This window comes from Mytilus trossulus, chromosome 9, assembly GCF_036588685.1.
Source record: "Mytilus trossulus isolate FHL-02 chromosome 9, PNRI_Mtr1.1.1.hap1, whole genome shotgun sequence".
Classification (NCBI taxonomy): domain Eukaryota; kingdom Metazoa; phylum Mollusca; class Bivalvia; order Mytilida; family Mytilidae; genus Mytilus; species Mytilus trossulus.
This window is the reverse complement of record NC_086381.1, coordinates 3644505-3658793: the sequence shown is the minus strand read 5'-3', so window position 1 is coordinate 3658793 and position 14289 is coordinate 3644505. Positions and strand designations below refer to the sequence as shown.

Here is a 14289-nt window from a genome sequence, read left to right as displayed (position 1 = left end):
TCTTTGTTATAAATGATGTGGCTCTGTACTTTTACATCCAGTTATTGTGGTATTCAACTATCATCGTATTTCTTTTTTTTAATATTGTCTTTCATTTTTGCCAATGTGCTTTGTCTATATGCCGTTTTGTGCGTATTTGTTACATATGAGTTTGTTTTATAGTGATTAAGAATATAACACCATGTTGACTGCTGTACCCCTATTTTGACATTTTTACATTATTATGTCTTTTGTTTTATTCACACACCGTTGTATATATAATGGATTTGTATGCGACTGTCATATAAGAGAGGTTTATCTATCTATTAAACCTGGTTTGACCAACAATTTTCTACATCACAAAATGCCTATACCAAGTCAGGAATATAACCGTTAATATCCATTCGTTTCATGGATTTGGGCTTTTGATTTTGGCATTTGGTTTGGGACTTGTCGTTTTGAATGTTTTTCGGAGTTCAGTATTTGTGTGATTTTACTTTTTAGCTCTATATGTCTTTGTATGTATTACAATTACATGTATATAACATTACTAATGTAATAATTTATTTATCCAATTATATTCTACATGAATATTACAATTACACAATAATGTTAGTGCATGTAAACTTGAAATTTGAAACGATGGACTGTGTTTAAATTATTTAGATCGTTTTAGTTTCATGTTGTCCATTTGCGGCCCTTGCATTGGTTGAAGCGATTAACATTTCTTATTCCTTATTCTGTAAACCTCTAAAAGTGTTTATTTTAAACTTACAAACTCACTTAAAACAAGGTATTTGCACTGAAATCACTTATTTCTTTTCACATGCATAAGTATTACTAGTGTCTTAATTGATCTCTAAACAACACCTATCGTTCAAAATCGACACAAACTGTAATGATATTACAAGTATACGAAACGATCGTCCTCAACTGTCTATTTCCGTAGCATTCAATCAGCCTTGTGGAACACAATACCACAATACTGTCGGGTATATGAGAGATCTAATCTGTCTATTTCCGTAGCCCACAATCAGTTATGTAGAAAATAATAGTACTACAATACCGACTAGTACATGAGAGGTCTAAACTATCTATTTCCGTAGAACACAATGAGGTTTGTCTCAACGAGCTATTGTATTCTAAATTTAAAATGATTCGTATATTGTAATTATTTCTATATTAGTTCCTTAAACTTGAGTGTATATGCGTTCATTTAAATCATAAGTGGTGCCATGTTTAATATATGTCTCAACAGTAGAGAGAACTACCATGGATGTAATACCCATCTATATATATGGTACTACCACCATTAACGTTAAGTTACTTCATTTGACTTGTGTATCTGGATTAATCCCAGTACCAGTAATCTGGAGCCCTGTCCTTTATAACAATTTGTGATCTATTCTGAGGTACCAGACAATTGTTTCGTATTGTAAACCATGATGAATTTTCAAGTACCTTTGATTTGTTGTACTTATTCAATTTTTCACATAGAGAGCACATGGCTCTGTAGTAACTAGCATAATAAGGTCTGAATTTATCTTTCTCCTGCAAATATGACGAATATGTTTGTTCATCGGAACCAAGGCGTAACAAATAGTTTGCAAGTATCTCGGGATTCTCAAAGTCAAATGCATTAATATACGTTTTCCGTGGGACGTATTCGTCAATATTCGGAGCACCTCGGATTATTGGGATGATACTGTACTTGTTATTGTAAAGTGCAAACACTTTTTCTGAAACATAATCCTTGCATAAAGAGTTTTCAAATGAAAGGTAGAATTTATATTCTTTACTAATGTTATCCATGCATTCATTGCCATCTCTAGAACAAGTCAAATTACCACATTTTCCATAAATGTCGACAGAAATATACTTTCGTAATTCTCGGACATATTCATCTCTACCGGATACGGCAAAACAATGACTAACTATCCATGCTACCTGCTTTGTTTTCTTTCTATAAATATCTGAATAATTTTTCTTCGCTCTAATGACTTCCTTGGCAATGCTAGCATATGGCATTGAGATATCCGACGTATGACCGTATGTTATTGACCAATTAAATTGTCCTAACCATGCCTTCTTTAAGTAGTTCTTTCTCATATAGAATGGCGTTTCCTGTCCATGTAATATCCATATCTGGTCGGTGTGTTTAACAGGGAGTATATTCGGTAGATAATTATGTCTGAATATAACAGCATCTGCTACCGACATCTGTCCTAAATCAGTTGTTAATTGGCAATTGTTGAATCTACAGGCTCGTAAACTTATATGTGCCTTTTTCAGAAAATATGACGGTGAATTGTACCAAAGAATTTTATACGTTTCATTTATGGAAAGCATGCGTCGATTCAGGAACGCCCCTTCACCGTTCTTTTCATTTGGTCCGCCAAAATACATCGACTTTATATCCATGAACCTGGGACTAACCAGTTTGTTTTTGCAACATGTGTTGAAGTTGTTGTAAGTTGAGAGCGCATGGAAGCATAATAAACTGCACACTGTTGTTGACCAGAGGAAGTATTTCATTATTTCAAGGTTACGGTTACCTAGTTGTAAAAATAGAGTCAATAAATTATTATAATAGAAATTAAATTTTGAGAGCAAAATATAATAAGAAGCAAAGAGACAATCTTTATTGAAGCAGATAAATAGCAGATATAGTCTGTCTATAAAACAAAGGAACGATTACTGATAGAGAGTAAAATTCCTGTATCCTTTAGCTCAAATTAAAATAAAAATTATGCATTCATGGTGTTTGTCCCGCCCACTGGGCACAATAGAAGAGGGTTGTCATGTGTTCGAGTCTATGCGTGCGTGTGCCCATCCGTCTCGTATTAAGATAATGTGTTCAGGTCTGTGCGTTCGTGTGTCCATCCGTCCCGAATCATGTCTTCCGGTCTGTGCGTTCGTGTGTCTATCCGTCCCAAACCATGTCATCGGGTCTGTGCGAGCGTGTGTCCATCCGTTCCGTATAATGTGTTCAGGTATGTGCGTGTGTTTTTCCATTCGCCCAGTATCATATGTACAAGTCTGTGCATGCGTGTGTTCATCCGTCTCGTATCATGTGTACAGGTCTGTGCGTCCATGTGTGCATTCGTCCAGTATAATGTGTTCAGGTTTGTGCGTGCGTGTATCCATCCGTACCGTAACATGTGTACAGGTCTGTGCGATCGTGTGTCCATTTGTCCAGTATCATGTATACAGGTCTGTACGATCGAGTGTCAATTCGTCCCACATCATGAGTACAGGTCTGTGCGTGCGTTTGTCCATCCGTCCGTATCATGTGTTCAGGTCTGTACGAGCGTGTGTCCATCCGTCCAGTATCATGTGTACAGGTCTGTGCGAGCGTTCGTCGATCCGTCCCGTATCCTGTGTTCGGGTTTGTACGATCGTCTATGTGTCCATCCGTCCCGTATAACGCGTTTAGGTTTGTGCAAGTGTGTGTCCATCCGTCCCGTATAATATGTTCAGGTTTGTGCGAGCGTGTGTCAATCCGTCTTAAATCATGTGTACAGGTCTGTATGATCATGTGTCCATTCGTTCCGTATAATGTGTTCAGGTCTGTGCGAGCGTGTGTCCATCCTTCTCGTATAATGTGTACAGGTCTGTGCGAGCTGGTGTCAATCCGTCCCCTATCATGTGTACAGGTCTGTGCGAGCGTGTGTCAATTCGTCCAGAATCATGTGTTCAGGTCTGAGCGAACGTGTGTCCATCCGTCCAGTTTCATGTGTACAGGTCTATGCGAGCGTGTGTGCATCCGTCTAGTTTCATGTGTACAGGTCTGTACGATCGTGTGTCAATCTGTCCCGTATCATGTGTTCCTATCTGTACGATCGTGTGTCAATCCGTCCAGGATCATTTGTACAGGTCTGTCCGTCCGTGTGTCCATCCGTCTCGTATAATGTGTTCAGGTCTGTGTGAGCGTGTGTCAATCTGTGCCGTATCATGTGTACAGGTCTGTTCGATCGTGTGTCAATCCGTCAACTATAATGTGTTCAGGTCTGTGCGATCGTGTGTCCATCTGTTTTGTATTTTGTATCATGTGTTCAGAACTGTGCGATCGTGTGTACATTCGTCCAGTATCATGTGTACAGGTATGTGCTCGCGCGTGTCCATCCGTCCGTATCATGTGTTCAGGTCTGTACGAGCGTGTGTCCATCCGTCCAGTATCATGTGTACAGGTCTGTGCGAGCGTTCGTCGATCCGTCCCGTATCCTGTGTTCGGGTTTGTACTATCGTCGATGTGTCCATCCGTCCCGTATAACGCGTTTAGGTTTGTGCAAGTGTGTGTCCATCCGTCCCGTATAATATGTTCAGGTTTGTGCGAGCGTGTGTCAATCCGTCTTAAATCATGTGTACAGGTCTGTATGATCATGTGTCCATTCGTTCCGTATAATGTGTTCAGGTCTGTGCGAGCGTGTGTCCATCCTTCTCGTATAATGTGTACAGGTCTGTGCGAGCTTGTGTCAATCCGTCCCCTATCATGTGTACAGGTCTGTGCGAGCGTGTGTCAATTCGTCCAGAATCATGTGTTCAGGTCTGAGCGAACGTGTGTCCATCCGTCCAGTTTCATGTGTACAGGTCTATGCGAGCGTGTGTGCATCCGTCTAGTTTCATGTGTACAGGTCTGTACGATCGTGTGTCAATCTGTCCCGTATCATGTGTTCCTATCTGTACGATCGTGTGTCAATCCGTCCCGTATAATGTGTTCAGGTATGTGCGAGCGTGTGTCAAACCGTCCAGGATCATGTGTACAGGTCTGTCCGTCCGTGTGTCCATCCGTCTCGTATAATGTGTTCAGGTCTGTGTGAGCGTGTGTCAATCTGTGCCGTATCATGTGTACAGGTCTGTTCGATCGTGTGTCAATCCGTCAACTATAATGTGTTCAGGTCTGTGCGATCGTGTGTCCATCTGTTTTGTATTTTGTATCATGTGTTCAGAACTGTGCGATCGTGTGTACATTCGTCCAGTATCATGTGTACAGGTATGTGCTCGCGCGTGTCCATCCGTCCCGTATCATGTGTTCAGATCTCTACAAAACTTTTTACGATGGTACTCAGAATAGCTCCTATACGGCTTCGGATTGGATGATACAGGATTGGAATTACATTTCATCGAAAGCTTGTCCAATTAGGTGTAAAAATTGCCGAAAATCATATTTACATTTAACGAAGAATAGAAAATATCTTCCATTTCTGCACGTCGGAGCAATTAAAGATATGCCCTTTTCAGTAAGCGAAAAAATAGAAGATCTTCCAACAGCATTTGAAGTTAATTTGAGCCGCATCACCCTATATATATTTTTTTTGGTTGAATCCAACACTGGCATTTCTAGTAAACGGAACTGCTACCCGTTTTCCCTAGTTTGCGTAGTCGTCGAGAAAACAACAGTGGTACCATATGGTAAATGCATTACGAATAATTGCACTCTTGTTACCATGTAGATTGAAATAAACAATTAATTTCCACATGGGCGACAATGGTAGCCTTTTTGGAGATACAGACTTTAGAAAATTGATTAATTTAAAGAAATCTTGCTAGAATCAAAGAAAAGTAATTGGGACCGTATTTGTTGGTCCAAACATGTAGGTTCGCATTGCTTTTCTTAGCGTATAATTTTGTTCCTATATCGTTGAAAAGTCATCTAAGTGCCTTTAGGGCTACGGAATAATTTTTATTTTGCCTTTAGTATAAAGCAGAGTGCATAAAGTCTCTAATGATAGAAAATAACGGGCGCACATATCGACCAATCAGGATTAGCCATACTCTTTATTCTAAATACCATGTTAATCTAATGGTGTATTGTAACCTGTACGTCCCTTACAATTTGGTTTTTAAAAAGCTAAATAAAGACAGAGTTATCTTTCGTAGGACACTGTTCGTGGTTAGCGTTAAGTTTTCACTAGTCAATCTGTCAGTTTAGATTCCAGATCGGAATACAAAATGTAATATAACAACTTTGTAGATTAAAAAGACCATTGGCCAGATAGCGTTCAATATGCAGAACACTTTGTTCATGAATGTTACTTACTTAGGCATGTGAAATAAACTAAGTGAATGATTACTATTATTATGCTCTTCAACTGCGTACTTTATTTGGCCTTTTTAACTTTTTTTTAATTCGAGCGTCACTGATGAGTCTTTTGTAGACGAATTGCGCGTCTGGCATATATACTAAATTTTGTCCGGATATCTATAATGAGTTTATTTACTAGAGACCAAATGATGTAACAGTGCGCAAATATAGGCAACTGTAAGGCTATCAACAATGAGAAAAAATATCATAAAATTATCACAAACATAATATTAAAACGATCAAAAAACGGAAAACGAAAAAACAATTAAAGAAATAGGTCAGACAGAAACCTGCTATTACCACTAAATTTCAGGACTAAGGAAATACACATCAGATTTGAAGTGGTTAAACATGTTCCTCCAGCTTATTTTGAACAACTGTGTGACGAGACACTGAACGTCTCGTTAAAGAACATACAATTATGTATCTTTAATATATTTTGGATTCTTCCTTCATTTGAAATAATGTAAATATTTAGGCCTACCAAGAAAAAAACTCGAACTTGCTACCAAAATCAAAGAATAGAGTATGGGTTAGAAAACAAGTTGTCGCATTTTTTTTATTTTTTGGGGGCATTTTTTTTCCAAAATAGAATAAAATAGTAAAGCAGTTTACATGTTTCTTTATTTTTTCATTAAAATGATAATAACGATCAATAATTAATAATGAAAATATAGATTTTAAGGAAAATATATCAAAAAATAAAATTGAAAGACAGTGTGAAGGGATCAATTAACAACTATTTATGATTTAATCAAACAAAATTAATCTAATCCGATTTTTTAAATACATAATCGAACTATTTGCCACCGGACATGAAAATATAAATTATTACTATAATATTTATTAAACAGTAAAAAAAATTAATTTAATCTTTATAAATGAATGAAATATTGGCCACTGAACATTAAGATATAAATAATAACTATTTATTTAATATCAAGCAAACAAAATTGATACTGGAAATTAAGATATAAATAATAAACTAATAACTTACTTATCCTAATATATGAATGAAGTATTTGCCACTGGACATTAAGATATAAATAATAAATAGATAACTTACCTATCATATGGACCATTATCATATTGGAAGTATATAAAATAATCAAAACAAATGTTTGCACAAACTCTATAGAATAGTAAGAATGGACTTTTTAGGCGGCATTAATTTCAGCAACACGATGGAATGTCACGTTCCAGACGACTTCAAAATATTATTGTCGTATATTTCTTTGATAAAATGAAGTAGAACTATAAGGTTATCCACTACCTACTTAACTCTCATTGGTTATTGAAGTGTCAACATTAAAATAAGTGCTGGGAAATTATGTGCAGTAGTAGATAACTTAAATTGTGATCTAAATATAATGTGCTATTACCCTCTGGGAGAAAGTGCAGATAGTTATACTCTAAGATTGTTTCATTCAAACATTTTAAGTCATTTGACATATTTATTTTGAATGAATCTCTCATCTAATTCATAACTATTTCGATACATTTTCCCATGAAAACATTGTTTTTACAAAATACTAAATATTCTTCCAGACCCAATCTATTAATGTAACAATATAATATTTAAGTCGCATACAGAAAGCTAAAAATAAAGAAGTAAAACAAACAATACCCCTTTCAACATATGGAACGGCAAAGTTCCTGACTTGGGACACGCAAGATTTCGGATTTGGACAGTCAAGATTACTAACTTGAAACGGCAATGTTTCTACTGAACTTGGAACGGTAAGGCTCCTGACTTTGAACTGGCAAGGTTCCCGACTTGGAATGGCAAGGTTCCTAACTAGGAACGACAAGGTTCCTGACTTCGGAAAGGCAATGGTCCTGACTTGGTACATGCAATTATCCGGATTTGGGACAGGCAATGTTCCTGACTTGGAACAGGCAAGGTTCTTGCTTTGGGATAGGCAAAGTTCCTGACTTGAGATAGGCAAGATTACTGACTTGGAACGGTAAGGTTCCTGACTTGGGAACGGCAATTTTCCTGACTTGGAACGGCAAGGCTCCTGACTTGGTACATGCAATAATCCGGATTTTGGACAGGCAATGTTCCTGACTTGAGACAGACAAAGTTCCTGATTTGGGATAGGCAATATTTCTGACATGGAACGGTAAGGTTCCTGACTTGGGACCGGCAAGGTTCCTGACTTGGAACGACAGGGTTCCTGACTTAGGACAGACAAGGTTCCTCACTTTGAACGACAGGGTTCCTGACTTGGGATCGAAAAGGTTTCGGACTTGGAACGGCAATGTTTCTGACTTGGAACGGCAATGTTTCTGACTTGGAACTACAGGGTATCTGACTTTGGAACGGCAAGGTTCCTGACTTTGAACGACAGGGTTCCTGACTTTGAACGACAGGGTTTCTGACTTGGGAACGGTAAGGTTTCTGACTTTGAACGACAGGGTTTCTGACTTGGGAACGGCAAGGTTCCTGACTTTGAACTACAGGGTTCCTGACCTTGGATCGACAAGGTTTCAGACTTTTTACAGTTAAAAGTGAAAAATATCGGCCAACTTAGCTTCTTGAGCTTATAAACAAGTCTTTGGGAGATCAAAAGAATAATTCTTATATATGTTTTTCTTTATTGTAAAATCGTGCTAAAAGATTCCAACGTAATAACACCAAAAAGATTATTACAGAGGTATATAAAAATCTGAGTAGTTTGTACTTTTCATAAACAACTTATTAAAACAAATTAAAAGATCAAAGAACGGTGACACCCGGTCAAACCTATAAAAATAAATGCAAACGAGTTCATATCTTACATATATTATGTCTATTACAGCATTTAATGTATATTTTGATGGTAAATGTATATAAATTCTCAACGAGAAAACAGCGGGTCACTTTTACTAGAAGAGAAATGCTAAAGACATTAAATTATAATTATAATTGGTGACGTATGTTTTGACCTAGTAACTCTATTAAGAAATCGGTGAAGTGTCGAATAAAAATGTAAATAAACAATCGGCAACATAGTTCTTCAATCATCATGCATCATGAAATTGGAATATATCAACTTTCTTCTTCCGTTAACACCCATATACCACAACCACTGATAATAATCATACTAATAAATAACAAAAAATAGTAAAGTGCAATACCACACGACAGAGCCGAGGGCTGGTTTAATAACAACCAAATCGCCTGCACTATAGCCTTCCCGCTAGATATCTATATATGTATTAGTATTTCAATACACACAAACATTTGTAAACAATCGATATCTTAATGCATGATACAAAATATCAAATAGCATGGATGTAAAAATTAACGTGACCTATCGAGTAGACCCTGTCGTGCCGAATGATTTAACCGCCAAATCATACAAACCACTTAACCTAAACGCCACCTATATGGGCAGACAATTCAGAAGAAAATAATTTCATTCTAATTCATAAAATCAACCGACTGAAATTATATAAATGTTGTGCGCTCACAAACGTGGCTAAGCCCGTCATATTCTTTGTTTTCCTGTCCCAAGTCTACCTGTAGTTCAGGGGTTGTCGTGGGTTTATGTCTAGCATATGTTTTTTTCGTTAATCGTTCTGCTTTAAGTTGTGTCGAAAGTATTCTGGTATGATTTTTTTTCATGTTGAAGCCTTTTATAGCCGACTAAACGTTATTGTGATTTCTCATCATTGAAAGTCGTACAGTTGCATAGTATAATCACATAGTATAATCACATAGTTTTAACTCTGATGAATTAATATCTATATCACGTGCAATCATACCGCATCTCTTTTTTCATATATAAATGAACAAAATGTGAAATATCGCATATTTCTTATAAGGAAATAGCGGCTGTGTCGACATTGTAAGCGCCCTGCACTTTACAGATGTTGTCTGAATATCAGCATAGATAAAAGTAGGCACATCTTATTGATTCAAAACGTCTAAAGATAGGAATGAATACATTATAATGGTTAAGAACTGTATCTGTGCCGTACTTTCAGATTTAAGGGCATCAATACAGTTTGATCCCGTATTTAAATTTTAAATAACATTTCTATATAGGCTATTTTTTACCTGCTTAAATCAAATATTTAATAAAAAATATACATTCACGTGCTACTTTTTGAGTAAAACGAGGTCGAAATTTCAGATATTTACCAAAAATTAGGATTTGTGGACGTATTTTTCCTTTCGACAGAAATACATAACTTTTCTTTATTTTAAAAATTAATAAACACAAGCTGTTTTTGCTACATAATTTGCTACATAATTTGTAATTCATATAAATGGCCTATAAATTTATGCAATTACATTTTCATGAAAATTGGTACAAATATTCTTCATACGTAATCCAACCAAATTTCATTAAAAAAAAAAAAGGTTCAAGGAAAAAAGGTTTTCATGTTAAAAACGTTTAAATAATAACTAAAAATCAGTCGTAAAATGCACCTTTTCCCGATATGTCACTACCAAACATGCATGTTAATTTACCTTTAAAGAAAAAGTATTCAGTCAAATCAGCTAGAACTAAAAAAAAACTTTAGTATAGACTTTCAAATTTTTATTACGTATATAAAAAAATGTATAATTCCACAAAACATTGTTATATGCAATGGATTTCTTTGTTTTAATTGTTCATACTGCCTCTAGATCATACTGAGTTTGTTACCACATGATCACAACCAACCATTGCCAACTTGTCTGTTTGTATCTAATCGGCTTCTTCTTTCATTGAAAATTTGGTCGAATCTGTTATTTCTGTCAATATTTGTTCTCCTGCCAATATTTGTATCAAACCTGTTATTTCTGTCATTATTTGTATCAAATCTGTTTCTTCTATCAAGATTTGTATCGAATCTATTTCCAATTCTTCCATCTAAATTAGAATTTTGTCCTAGTACGTTTAGAAAATCATTACCCAAACTATCAACGAATCCTCCGCCTATTCTCTGGTTTCTATTTTGAAAGCTGCCATCTTGCCATTGGGAACCGCCCTGCCATCTATCTAGACTATCTCCCCTGCCGCTGCAAATGTCTATGTCACAGCCTCTACACCTGACGCCATGTTCAAATTCGATTGTTTCTTGTACGCACTGTGGCGGTATTATCTGTAGAGTACACGGTTTATTGCATTGAAGCAGTTTGTTGCTAGGTAACACGGCATGGTCGTTTGGTATATGAACTGGATCTTTTACAAACCCATGGTCGTTTGGTATATGAACTGGTTCTTTTACAAACCCATGGTCGTTTGGTATATGGATCGGATCTTTCAGAAACCCATGATCCTTGGGTTTAACCACGGTAGTATGTTTGGTATTTTTGTGATAACCATAGCTGCGACCTATAAAATAAAAAAAATATTTTGTTATTTTATTTGATTAAATTTAGCTTACAGTATTGGAGTTACAATTTATATTTCATCTGTGACATGGAATGTAAAACGTGATAAAGAAGAAACCAAAATGCAGCATCAACAGTGCGTCCGTTTATAAGTTTGACACAATTTACCAAATCTCTAATAAAAAAAACTATAGTGTACACGACTAGAAAAACACATAGAAATTCATGTTGTCTATTAGGAAAATATTATTATATTTTTTGAGGTTATCAATGTTTTTCTTTTCATTTTTTCAATCCTATTTCTACATTAATATCAAAAAGACCAAAGTAAAGATTATTTTTGATTTTTTTCAAAATAACTTTCTATTTTTTTACACTACACTTCACGTGACTTAAATTTACATATTCACAAAATAAAATATTAACATTACAGACGTTGAAAATCATACCTTGAACTGAGCATAAAGAGACAAATAGAAACGTGCAACAAATAAGTGACTTCATGTTAACTGTAAATTGTAACTGATACCCAATTTACAAAACCATGTATCTTTTATACCATGCAAAATAAATGTTCTTAATCGTAACGTATACGCAGTGATTGTATTGTAATGGCTAAATCTAGAGTCTACGTCATTGAATTTGACAGACAATGACACCTATATTGTCATTGTAACACTTTTATGACATTTTTTATGGATTACGGACAACGATGAACGAATACGGTATCAGTAATATGTAAAGAGTGACGTATAAGATACAGTGACGTTAGAAAAACAGAACATACGCTCCATCACAGATACAAGATACCAAATTCACCGTTATAAAGTGTAATCGTCTTCTATTATGATTTATTGTACATTTGATACAAAAATATCAAACTCAAAGAAAAACTCAATACGAAATTTTGTTCATCAAAATCGTTAAATTGGAAAATAGCATGATAAGCTGTCGCTTGGGCGTTGTTAATGGCTCTAGATCTTATCATCTAAATAATGAACTGTTTATAACGTTATACCCCTTGTCCCTCTTCGTTTTTACACACACATCCACACACACGAAGGCCTAGTGAAACACCTCAAACTATGGTACTGCAGTTTAAATCAATACAAATTATTCAATTTTTACCTTCAGTTATTTTTTGTAAGATTTTCCGTCATTAATACATCCGATGTTCTTAGTCTCCTTCTTAATCTAATGCAATTATCTGTGCGTTTTTTAATAATAAAAAAAAACGTGATTTCCTGTCCCAGCCACTTTTAAAATAAATATGTTTGATGTTTTAAGTAATTATTATGCAGTCAGTCCATGTGATTAGATTTAACATTTTTAAGCAAAGAAACAGTCTAGTTTTAGAGGGATTGATAAGATATTGATTCCTGAATGGTCCAAAACAACCAAAATGGCATGTCCCTAGACCGCCTGTTCAACATTAATACTTATGGATTATCGGTGATCATCTCATAGCAAAATCAAGTTTGGATTTTACAGGCTCAAACACATCACACGAATTGAAATAAATGTCATATTCCTGATTTGGTAAGGGCAAGGAGTTCAATTAAAAAGTTTAACGTTATTTAGCATTGATTTGTCGAATTCGAATATTTTGATCTTGCCTCTAAACGAAACTTAAAGTTTCAAATCTTAGTGTGATTGGTCATCCTATGTGGCAATTGATGTTGTCAACGTGCTGATATATACATTTTTTTGGCTCTGTGATTTATATATGGAAATATAAACGTTGCAACCTTAATAAAACTATCAAGTTTTTTTACAAACCTGAGAAAGCTAAAAGTTATAGTTATCATTTTGGTAAAATAGTGTGTTTGGAAATATCCATTTGGTACTCATCTCTGTACGATTGGCTCTGCGTGAATTGTAAACACATCTTCAGTTTTTGTGTGTACACAACTTTTCATGTGGGGTTTTCTTTGTGGAATATACCTAGTATAAACATTTTTTCTTTCTTTATTCTTATTTTTTTTTGCACAGCTATAAACACGGAGCAGTCTGTCTTTGTATTAATACGTTCTTTAAATTTAGCTACATCAGCTACGGTTTATGTATATGGCAAACTCATGTTATAATTATCCAGACATCGAAATCACTTCAGCAATCAAATGTGTTTCCGTTAGCATGTTCAACCGAAAACAACAGCGTTTAAGTTTAATACTTGTTCCATATCCTAATCAATGTCTGAAAGAATTCAAGATATTCTCAAATGATAAAACGACAATATAATATCACCTTATTATAAAGATTTAATAATTCATGTAAGCAGTTTTGTCTTTTTGTATTGTGTTTTTATTTTTCTCTCTTGTTAGTTTGGGTTGATTTTTTTTATTGATTTTTTTTTACTTCTTCTTCTGCTATAAGAATCTAGTTGTAATTCTTCTTTGTTTTCTTTAATTAAAGCTTTATTGTTTGTATGTTTACTGTCATCATACATATGTTTTGTATCTGATAAAAAGAAACAACCTGCTATAAGTTGTCATCGAATTGTAATGCTAGATATTATAAAATAAAAATAAAAATAGTTAAGGAAGATCGGGTGTCTTTCTTTGGGCAACTATTGTCATTTTGCAAAACTACTTTTTTTTTTTTTTTTTTTTAAATATTGTGAGTATCAAATGCGTTCAATAAACAACAAAAGCATCTACGAGTAAAACTTGTAATGCAAAATATATAGTATATATATTAAGTGTATTCAAAATGATCACAAAGTATCTGGATGAAATTTTGGCAGATAATTGTTTAGATTTTGAAAGGGCAACTTGTTGTTTCGATTTTTTTCAATAAAATAATGCCCGTGTTCCCGAATTATTTGTTTTGTATTTTCTAAGTATTTATAAAAAGCAGTTCTCATAAATATTCTCAATATAAAGAAAATATATTAATTTTCTGCCATATG

The 14289-nt window shown here is 34.9% G+C and overlaps 2 protein-coding genes across 4 annotated transcripts; both read right to left on the bottom strand.

The window, feature by feature from the left end:
* Positions 1–566: 566 nt before the first annotated feature.
* Positions 567–7217, bottom strand: LOC134683502 (glycoprotein 3-alpha-L-fucosyltransferase A-like). The gene is made up of 2 exons (XM_063542813.1): positions 7131–7217; positions 567–2534 (listed from the first exon to the last, which is right to left on the bottom strand). Exons 1-2 carry the CDS (start codon positions 7150–7152, stop codon positions 1330–1332), a joined length of 1227 nt encoding a protein of 408 aa, XP_063398883.1. The 5' UTR covers positions 7153–7217; the 3' UTR covers positions 567–1329.
* A 3367-nt stretch (positions 7218–10584) lies between these two features.
* LOC134684986 (uncharacterized) lies at positions 10585–11945 on the bottom strand. Of its 3 annotated transcripts, none has more exons than XM_063544314.1 (3): positions 11828–11945; positions 10836–11379; positions 10585–10787 (listed from the first exon to the last, which is right to left on the bottom strand). In XM_063544314.1, the coding sequence occupies exons 1-3, from the start codon at positions 11880–11882 to the stop codon at positions 10715–10717; spliced, it is 672 nt and encodes a 223-aa protein (XP_063400384.1). In that variant the 5' UTR covers positions 11883–11945; the 3' UTR covers positions 10585–10714. The 3 variants fall into 3 exon arrangements, with proteins under 3 accessions (XP_063400384.1, XP_063400383.1, XP_063400382.1); XM_063544313.1 differs by having other exon boundaries at positions 10585–11257; positions 11297–11379; XM_063544312.1 differs by having other exon boundaries at positions 10585–11379.
* Between the last annotated feature and the right edge of the window lie 2344 nt (positions 11946–14289).